Source organism: Scardinius erythrophthalmus, assembly GCF_964197995.2.
Source record: "Scardinius erythrophthalmus genome assembly, chromosome: 21".
Lineage (NCBI taxonomy): Eukaryota > Metazoa > Chordata > Actinopteri > Cypriniformes > Leuciscidae > Scardinius > Scardinius erythrophthalmus.
In genome coordinates, this window is record NC_138241.1 from 30,735,366 (window position 1) to 30,746,211 (window position 10,846).

Below are 10,846 nucleotides of genomic sequence, written 5' to 3' on the forward strand. Positions count from 1 at the left end.
AAATCCCCATTATTCCTTGCCATTTTGGGAATAATGGGGATGTTGAGCAAAGAAGAGAACTTGCTTTGTGTATTAAAAACTGCACATAATCTACATCTAATGGTAGTTATAGGAAAAGATTCATCTGAGCTAAATGATGTAAATATTAAGGTAGATTATGTTGTCTAAACATAGGAGAACGGTTTAATAGATGAAGAACACAAACTCAGCAGTTATTTAATATTAATCTTTATTAACTTACCAAACAAACAAAAATATGAGTACATATTAAGAGCAAGTGTAATATCAAAATATTAGTTTATTTTTACCACAAAATTTTATCTAGAATGAAGGCAATTTAGATCAAATAAAATATTAAAATAAAAAATAATAAAAATCCAATCAGGTTTTTTCTCTCCAGAATATGTATTTTCTGGTTAATTATGTAATTTCCATTATTTATTAAAAGTCACAACTTGCAATGCATGCCAATAAAAAAGATTTAAAAAAAATCTTGATGGAGACACATATGATAGTGATGGAGGGTTTTCAAAGCAAACATAAGCATTTAGTTATGGTATTGTGATTATATTACAGTAGACAAAATGTGATTTCAATATATAAACAGAGATACACATCAAGGCAGTTTCACATGGGGATTTAAAAATCAAGAAAATATCATGAGTGCAATGTATCTCATGAAGTGAATGGTTTAGAATCACATCACTAAAATAACAATATTAATATCTGAACTATTGCTGTTAATCTAGTTTTTTTATTTTTTTTAAACCTATTTTACGAGGTGGCGATTTTCTATGAAAACATAATTTTTTGGGGGAAAAAAGTAAGCTTGAAGGTCCACCCCTTATCATAACATCACGGGGGTGTAAGCAGATTGTACAAAAACATACGAATGAGACCATAAAAAGACAACTAGTTACTAACTGCCAGTCACAATGGAGTTGGCCTTCCCAGTATTTCCCAGCATGAATTGAAGTGTCATTCATGCCTGTGGTACAAACTGTTCAGAGTGAGTTATATACCAAGGTATAATACTTAAGTACAGGTTTCTGCTTAAATTCCTAACCCTAAGAAAGAAAATAGTAATAGCCATGCTTGTCTTAGCAAACACAACTAATTAAAGTCAGAATTTGTCAGAAGTTGTTGGATGTCTCTGTATTTAGTCCAGTGTTGGTCTCTAGCTCCAGCTATTGTCCTTTGAAAATATTGCGTATGTGCACAAAAACCTCTAATAATTTCAAGTCTGCTGAAAGTCAGACAGGGCTTGGAGACATAAGCATGTCCTTGTCCACAGGATGATTGACAGGCAGACATGTTTGAAGTTCAGCAGCAGTCATTCCTCACAAGCCTCAGCCAGATGGTGTTGAGAGAGGATGGAGTCTCCTCACATCAAGTTTTCAGCCATTGAGTGTGTAATGAATAATGTTCACATGAATATGAGATTTACATTGGTCACTGCAATCATTTGGAATATATATGGGCTTCTGGGATACATCAAAGTGAAAGGCATAACAACAAATCAAATAATATCTTGCTCTAGATTTGACATGGACATACGCAAAGTATCCAAAACCATTGTGTATGTTGTGCTTATTATATATCTCTCTTATATAATTGATTCTAATTAGTAAATTAAACATTTCTGTGGTCAAATATTTCTGTATATTCACTGTTAAACAACTGATCAGTTGTACATCGCTGTGTTTATTTTATCTCTCTCATAATTTTGTAATCTCTCTGTGATTCAAATCAATATTTTACATCCATTTATTTGGTAAGTATAGCCATTGATTAAGTGGAATAATACAATCAGCTGGTCATTAAAGCTAAATGATAATGCAGTGTTGGCCAGCTGACTATACCGTTTACTTCAGATCCAGGAACAGGTCATAAAGAACATTATTTTGTACATCAAAATTTATCAACTTAAAGGGGCTAATAAAATCCATTTTTTGTTGTGGCGTCCAATCTACACTCATTTCAGTATATTCTCAGACATATGTGACCCTGGACCACAAAACCAGTCACATGGGCTCTGAATAAATAAGCTTTCCATTGGTGTATGGTTTGTTAGGATAGGACAATATTTGGCCGAGATACAACTACTGAAAATCTGGAATCTGGGGGTGCAAAAAATCGAAACATTGAGAAAATCTCCTTTAAAGTTGTCCATTTATGTTCGCAATTGTGCCGCATTCACTCACAAAAAGAAATGTTTTATATATTTACGGTAGGAAATTTACAAAATATCTTCATGGAACATGATCTTTACTTAATATCCTAATGATTTTTGGCATAAAAGAAAAATCGATAGTTTTGACCCATAAAATGTATTTTTGGCTATTGCCACAAATATACCCGTGCGACTTGTGACTGGTTTTGTGATCCAGGGTCACATATATAAAAATGTTGAAGATACTTTTATGCGGCACTTTCATCATTTCCGCATCAGAAAAAGATCCAAAACTAGGCCTTCAAATCTGAAAGCAATTTAAAGCCATTTTGAAAAGTACAAAAGACTTTGAAAAAGTCTTTTTAAAGCCATGCATGTGTTATAAAGGGTGCTCAGATATAGCATTGTGAGCTCTGATCTTATTCACACCTGCCTGCCAGTGTTGCCTGTCAGCTGTGTTTGTGTGAAAATTGTGTGAGAACTGAGACTTGTGATAATGACAGACTTGCGACAGTGTGTTTAATAAATTTCAGTTACGCTCAGCTGCCCCTGATGTTTCCAGGCTGCTGCACTTGACTTCATCTGAGATGGGGAAATGCACACAGTCATTTAAAAATGAACTTCTCTAAACTGAAACACATACAGTATAAGCATATATTTAGTCGTTCCCCTTTAGAACATTGTGCTAATAATGTGGATCAATGTTAATAACAAAACAGCTTTTTTCCTTAATTATTTTCTTACACACCTGCACTCTGGCTGTGTGAAATCTGGGTTTGTGAAGCGGACATCGGTGTGATCTCTTCAGAGTGTGTATGGCTGGAAGGGTCTGCAGTTCTCAGGTCATCCGGGGGCCAACGTAACTCTCCGCTCTCCACCTCTCCCTCTGTGGGCTCCACTACGATGGAGGGCAAGCGCTTGGACAGCTTGGGGTGGCGCTCCTTTGTGTCTGGAAAAATCTGAAAATAGATGTTTTATCTTTGAGATAAAGTAGATGTTGAATGCGCCACTTATGTTTATCGACATAAAGAAACAGGTCACCTATGGAAAATGCTGTCATCATTTAATCACTTGCATTTTGTTCCATACCTTTATGACTTTCTTTTTTCAATGGAACACAAATGGGAGTTTTTAAAAAATATCTTGTTTTGTTTTTTTCATATAATGAAAGTGAAAGCGGACCAGGGCTTGTCAAGCAACAAAATGACACCATAAATGTGTCAATACAATAACTTTGTGTTATCTGAACAGGACAATATTTATGCCAATAATTTCTTAAATTCCAGGCTATTTAACACACAAAGCTTATTTCAATGGCCCTTTCATTATATGGAAAGAGCATGCAGGTAGTTCTTTAAAAGTGCAAGAAGGTCATAAGGGTTTGAACGACATGAAGTTGAGAAAATGATGACAATTATCTTTACACAGTATTCACAGAATCTTAAATCAGTTGAAAGTTTAATTGAGAAAGCAGATGACATTGAAGGAACTGATCAACTTGGGATGAAATGACCAATGAAAAGACTTAGATGAGACACCAACCTGAAAGGAAACGCCTTGCTCTCCGGTGTCACTCATAGTGAAGTCTTCTCGACTGTGTTCTGGGTTGTTCATTATATCTGTCATTCTAATAAGAAAATGAATCATAAATTAGCCTATATTTATATAAACTATATAGTATCCTATATCTTTTTTTTTGGTCACTTCTGTATAATACAAACAAATGCCTGCTGATGAAGAAAACGAGGAAGATAAAGTATCTACAGGATAGACAGTACATTCACACAGGGAGAGTAGAGAATACAGTATTTTCAAGCAGTGCTTTTATTAATAGAAAGTAACAACACTCAGAGACACTTGAAGAAAACAGGAGAACAGAAAACCACATAAAACTGAAAACAACAGACAAACAACTGAACAAAACAGGGGAGTATAAATACACAAGTTAATGAAGGGTAAAATAAGGCACAGTTGGAACAGATCAATCAACTAATAGGTAACCAGAGCAACCAAGGACACATGGCCTCAAAACAGGCAAGAGAAACTAAACTCAGGGAACCCAAAAACAGACAATATGTGACATCTATGGCAATCAAAAAAGAAATATTCTTGAAAGAAAGCCTAAACTACCGTTCAAAAGATTACGTCCTGTAAGATAATGTGTTTCAAATAAATCTATTATGCTCTCCAAGGCTGCATTTATTTGATAAAAAAATACAATAAAAACAGTAAAATTGTGAAATATTATTATAACTGATTTCTATTTTAATATTTTTTCAAAATGTAATTTATTCCTGTGATGGAAAATCTGAATTTTCAGCATCATTACTCCAGTCTTCAGTGTCACACGATCCTTCAGAAATCATTCTAATATGCTGATTTGCTGTTCAAGAAATGTTTCTTAGTATTACCAATGTTAAAAACAGTTGTCCAACTTAATATTTTTTTTCTGGAAGCCATTATGCATTTTCTTTCAGCATTCCCCAGACTTTTGAACAGTAGTGTATGTTGTTTGAAACTGTGTATCTTAATAAGAACAAAACTTTCAGATTATAACACTAACACACCAATACATAACCTTCGCTGAGCAACAGTGAAGGATTAGTTCACCCCAAAATGATTATTTTGAAATGTCATTTCAATCCTGTCTTTTTTTCTTCTTCAATGGAACACAAAAGGAGATCTTAATCATATGACATGGAAAAATTATTAAACCATATGGCTCATACTATAAGTGTTTGTATGGCTTCAGATTACAGTAATATTTAGCACATATGGAACTGCTTTTATAGAGAAATGTATTTATTTATTTATTTATTTGTTTGTTAGAGCTTGGCACTATACCATCCACATTTGTTGTATGGAAAATAGCCACTTGGATATTCAGCCAAACATATGATTTTGTGATTCACAAAAAACAAAACAAAAACAAAAACACAGTAGAAGCAGGTGAGTACATAATAACACAATTTTAATTGTGTGTGAACTATTCATTTAATAAAAAAGATACTAGAAAAAAGAAGAAAAAAAAAGAAAATCATGCTCCGACATGTCAGTTGCAGCATTTGCATGTTTGTTCAGTCTGTAATCCCTAAAAAAATCCTTCCTGTCCCTTTCAAACTGACATGGTTTTAACAGCATGCACACAACCAAACACCCCAGCTATTCTTTGTTCCAGGCTTTGACTGCAGTGTGACAGGGTGTCTGCAGGTGTGTATGCAAATACGAAGCGTGGTAAAAATATAAAATATTATCCTCCATCCTTTTCATTCAGATTGATGGCGGACTCATGCCTGTTTGCAGTTTGTTGAACAGACAAAAGTCATAGTCGAATGCTGAAGGATAATAAAACTGTGAACACACTAGTACACCCACTCACATGCACACTCACAAATCCTGTTCAATTATTCAGCAGTTAAAGGCTGGATAGCACAAAGACCTATAAAGACTAATCATGTTATTTTGACAATGAAAACCAAATTAAACAAATTGCTCAGGCTAAGGCAGTACCTAATATTGTTATCATTAACTGGAAATAAAACTATTATAAATAATTTCCGGTAATTGAAATAAAGCTGAAATAAAATGTAGAAATATTAAATGAAAACCATCTCGGGTTATGACAGTAACCTCGTTTCCCTGAATATGGAACGAGATGCTGCATCTAAATGTTGACGCTTTGGGAATGCTTCCATGACTGGTCTCTGAAGCATGTGTGAAACAGCGCCAATTCTATTGGCCAGTGGTAGTCATATGACGTAAGATGGAGCGCCATTAGACTATAAAAGTACACTTGCATTGGACATCATCAGCTTTTGATTGGCCGAAGGAAGACATTCAGGCATGAGGTAGGGAACAGGGAACAGGGGTTACAGTCTAACCCAAGATGTTTCCTTTCAAGGGAATAGTACGCTGCGTCTGAATAGTACAGTAATGCCTTTGAAGAGGCCACATCCCTAGTAGTGTGGGCTCTGATGCCTAGAGGTGAAGGTATTTCACGCACCCTATAGGCCTGAAAGATAGCCCGTTGTACAACACATTGCTTGTAATCCGCATAGTGCTCTGAACAGCTGCTGAGACCCAAACAGGGCATACAAGATTAAGCCTCTCCTGGTCTCCTGTTCTGCAGATTGAAAAGGCATGAAGAACCACAGAACATGTCACTGAGGAAGAGCAAATCGTACAAACATAGCCTCGCCCATGTCTTTACCAAGGCATCCAGCCTCAAGGGTGCTGGAGGTGTGTGGGCGAACCAGAGCGGACAGTTTGTCAAATTCTCTGAAGCAAACAGGTCTACCTCTACTTTGCCGAACCTCTACCAGATCGACTCCACCTGTCTCGACAGGATTTCTGCTCCCTGATTCAGGTACCCAGGTATGTGGTCTGGGTCCAGAGCAGGATCTGGCACGCCAGTCTGGAAATAGGGCATGAACGATCACCACCCTAGTTATTTATGTATGGGACTACTGATGTGCTGTCTGATCGAACAAGAACATGGTAGCCTCTGAGGTCTGGGAGAAGTATTTCAGAACCAGAAATACAGCCCTCATCTCCAGGCAATTTATGTGCCATGAAAGATGGTGACCTCTCCACAGACCCTGAGCAGAGCGGCCATCCAGGATCGCATCCCAGCTTGTGAGGGAAGCATCTGTTGTTAGTATTTTGCGATGACACAATGCCCACAACACAGGACCTTGGGCCAAGAACCAAGGTTTCTTCCACATCACTAGGGTACGTAAGTATCTGTGTGTAACCCAGATGATGCAAAAAGGGTTGCCCCTTGGGGAAAATCCCTTGGTCTTGAGCCACCGCTGCAATGGTCTCATGTTCAAAAGGCCCAAAGGTATTATGTTTGACGCAGCTGCTATGAGTCCCAAGAGTCTGTGGAACTGTCTGACATTGACAGCTTGGCCTAGCCTGAACTTGCCTATGTCCATTAAAATAGACTCTGTACGTGCAGGGGACAAACGTGCAAGGCTAGGCCGAATGGAAGAACCTGATATTGGTAAGTTTCACCCCCCAAAACCAAACCTGAGGATGGATATGTCAAATTTAGATGGGCATTTAGATGGGTATGATCTAAATGCATCCTTTAGCTCTATCGTGACAAGTCCTTGGATCTGATTTGAGATACGATGAGCTTGAGTGTTAACATTTTGAACCTGTAAGTCTGTAGAGTACTGTTCAGATGACGCTGATCCTTCTGTTGAACTAAGAAGTACCGGCTGTAGAAGCCCGACTTTCTCTCAGGAAGAGGAATATATATTCTCTTCTATTTCTATTTATTTTCTATTTCTCTAGCCTCTTTCAACAAAAGAGACTGTACTTCATGCTCCAACAGAGCCTGCTCTGCACCCCGCTGGATCCTGTAAACTCTTCCATGGTTCGCAGAACCCAAGGAGACACATTTGGCAGAAGTTGCCACGCTACCATATGGTCTGAAAGTGGCATCTGACCTCCGGTGCAGGAAGATCACGAGGGCTTGAGGTTCCATTCGGGACAGGGCCAATAATTAAGACAAATTATTTCACATATAGCACTTTCTGAAGACAAAGAAGCTGATGATGTCTAATGCAGGTGTTCTTTTATAATCATATGGCATACCATCTTACGTCATACGACTACCGTCAGCCAATAGAAACTGGCGTGATTTCAGTCATGCTTCAGAGACCACTCACATGGAAGCGTTCCAACAGTTGACACTCAGTAGAAATTCAGTAGAAATTCACATTCAGTAGAAATGTTGCTTTGGCAACTAATTTAAAATAAGTTAAAGGTGAAGTACTAAATTACTAAAACTAAAACTGAAATAAAAATCAATTCAAGCTAAATAGAAATAGAAAAAAAAAGTAATACAAATGACAAAAGCACATGACAAAAATGAAAACTGAAAATATAAAAATAAAAGCTAATTCAAAATATAAATAAATACTTAATAAATACTATAATAGTATATAAATATATCATTTTTAATTCATTATTTATAATTTGTAACAAGTGCAGTGTTTGGCACATTTACAGCTGCAACTGAAGATGGAGATAAAGATCCTTGAATAAAGGCTTGAATTTGGGTCTGTTCCTCACATGGATTCTGAAAATTTAAATTAGAGCATATATGTATTATTTTCATGATTATTTTATGTTGCGTTTTCGGTGCATTTTATAGTCTTTGTGTGATTCACAGCATGTTGATAAAATGCCTTTCGTGTCCTACAACAAACAAAATAAATGTTACACAAAGTAATGGTTAAACAATTACAGAAATGTTATTGATTTTATGTTTTTTTTTACATTGTCATTCTTTGAGATGAGTTTGCATCAGAAGTCAAAAACACTTATAAATGAGTAAAACATGATTGAAATAATTTAATTTATCATAAATGCAACAGAATTAATTCCATGAATTCAGTATAAGATAAAAAAAGGAATTGTATTCATTTGTAAGTCTGTAAAGTTACTGATACATAAATAATTTAGATGCTGCCAGTACTTCAATATGGTACGTTTCAGTGCAAAGCTAAGTAATATTAGGATTCAGTACCAACAGCCACTAAAGAGAAAAAAAGGGAACCTGTTGTGTGTTATGGGGGAGTTCTGGGTGAACTGTCACAATAAGTGTGGTAATGGGCTTTATTAGTTGCTATAACTGTATTTTGCTAAGCTTAGATAAGAAAAATAAACAGATTTATGTGGGATGTTAGAAAATATGTTACCAGGGAACCAATATTAGGAGCATGCTGCTAATTGTTTGATTATTGTTTATTTTTCAAAGAATTGCGAGGCTGTTGAATGCAGTGTTTTACGTAACATTGTGGTGTAATTAGAATAACACTGACAGATACTCTTACTTAGAACTGTCCCTTAATTGTGGCTTTGCTTAAGGCTAATATTGAGGCAGCTCAACTCAAGGCTTTTAAAGCAGACAAACATGCAATAATATTGTCTAACTTTAACATTGATGCGTGAGGTCTATAGGTTTCTTTGTGTGTACACATGAATGCATGCGTGCTTGTATTAATGCCCATAAGCAAGGGTGGAATTTACAATAAATTGCATTGATATCATTTTAATAAAGTTTCAAAGGCTTCTGGCTGCCAGATGATTTTTGGATTGCAAGCACAGACGTCACCATACATGCCAAATCATGTCTAGGCCTTTTGTGAGTTCACCGAGAGCAACTGCTTTATGATTAATATTTTGATAGATTATAAACATGAAGGAAAAGAAGGGCTTCCTGGATTTGAAAGGTTTCCTACAGTGAATTGATTGATTAAGAAACATTGTAATATACCTAACATATCAAACAGGTGTGGAAAATGTTGTGGGAAATATGACATATTTAAATATTTGAAATGAATAGACACTGTTAGTTTTTTTTTTTTTTTTGTAGTGCTCTAATAGAATTAACTGTGAACCACACATTCAACATTCTAATCTCAGCATTTAATTACCAATCACAGATTTCGATTTTATGGTCATTCCCCAAGATGGGTGCCTTTTTCTTCTAATATTTTTTTTTTTTTTTTTTTTGCTAAATAGCTATGCTTTGAAATACATAAACAATCAGAATTGACAATTTTATAGTTAATTTAGCCATAACGAGCCTAGTGTTCAAGGTCATGACCTTAAGTTTGGTGAAACTTTTAATAATCAGTTGTTTACGATAGAAACCCATGGTAACAGGGTTGATTATTTAAGATCATCTCCCTGTCATTGAGTTCATGTCATCAAGATGATGTCATAATGTCATTATAGTTGTTTTTTTTGGACATCATTGTAAAAATGATTGATTTATGAGGAGTTATGATGCAATAACTTTTTACAACAAGAAGTAGGCTATGATGCAATAACTATTACAACAAGAAGTTAGAAACAAAGAAGAAAAAAAGAAAAAAAAAACTAGAAAAAAAAGGTTAATGCATTTAATGTGTTTTCTGAATATGGCAATTAAATTAGAAACAATTCTAATGTGCAACTCCATCGAAAGGCAAATGTGGTTTTAAGACAAACTGCATGCATAGCTTACAAAATCATAAAAAGGGACCAGATTTAATTTAGTCAAAGGAATAAAGGCTGAATATAAATATAGGCTATTCATCAATATACAGCAGGTATTTGAATAGCCTAAGCAATTAAAAAGATGAAGAAACAAATTATATAAATATGCTGATGAACCTTTAAGTTTTTTTTAGCAGTATGGTTTCCTGAGACTGATTACGTTCTCTAAGCTTTCTTTTTTAACACTTTATTTTAAATGTGCAATGTACCACCATTTTATGTCAAATAGCCTACCTTTATTTTGCCCCCTTCAATTCTTGAAGTGTAAGAAATTGTATATTATTGAGATCCTCCCGTTAAAATCTCTCTCACAGCTTCCGTTCACATCAGTCCGTCCAGTTCGAGCGGAAAGTTACTGTTGAATGCTGTCACAGTGCTTGTGCTCATCCTACCAACGTCATTCATTTACATGTTGAGAGCTGCATACATGCAACATGAATCGCTGTACGATTGGTTACGAGAAGCACGCATCCACATCGTCATCAAAGCTTGTTTTTTCATGTAATTTTCAGGATCTGTGAATCCAGATGATGATTATTACGCAAGTGTTTGGGTGAGTTTAGTAGACCTGCACAAGGCTACTGTACCAGATTATTAGAAGCAATGGAAAAAAAA

At 35.7% G+C, this 10,846-nt stretch overlaps 1 protein-coding gene across 2 annotated transcripts; it reads right to left on the reverse strand.

Moving 5' to 3' along the window:
- Window positions 1-530: 530 nt before the first annotated feature.
- On the reverse strand, window positions 531-10,642 carry LOC308682280 (protein LBH). 2 transcript variants are annotated; one of them, XR_014029131.1, is made up of 5 exons: window positions 10,466-10,595; window positions 3,716-3,800; window positions 2,922-3,132; window positions 2,420-2,755; window positions 813-2,007 (listed from the first exon to the last, which is right to left on the reverse strand). XR_014029131.1 is itself a non-coding variant. In XM_081351910.1 (4 exons), exons 2-4 carry the CDS (start codon window positions 3,797-3,799, stop codon window positions 2,703-2,705), a joined length of 348 nt encoding a protein of 115 aa, XP_081208036.1. In that variant the 5' UTR covers window position 3,800; window positions 10,466-10,642; the 3' UTR covers window positions 531-2,702. The 2 variants fall into 2 exon arrangements, 1 of the variants encoding a protein (XP_081208036.1); XM_081351910.1 differs by having other exon boundaries at window positions 531-2,755; window positions 10,466-10,642.
- Between the last annotated feature and the right edge of the window lie 204 nt (window positions 10,643-10,846).

Coding starts and splice junctions, on each gene's coding strand:
- LOC308682280 (XM_081351910.1), bottom strand. CDS start 3,799: ATGACAGATATAATGAACAACCCAGAACACAGTCGAGAAGACTTCACT. Junction 3,133..3,715: donor AGCAAGGCGTTTCCTTTCAG/GTTGGTGTCTCA, acceptor ATCTATTTTCAG/ATTTTTCCAGACACAAAGGA. Junction 2,756..2,921: donor TTCACACAGCCAGAGTGCAG/GTGTGTAAGAAA, acceptor TCCCCATCTCAG/ATGAAGTCAAGTGCAGCAGC.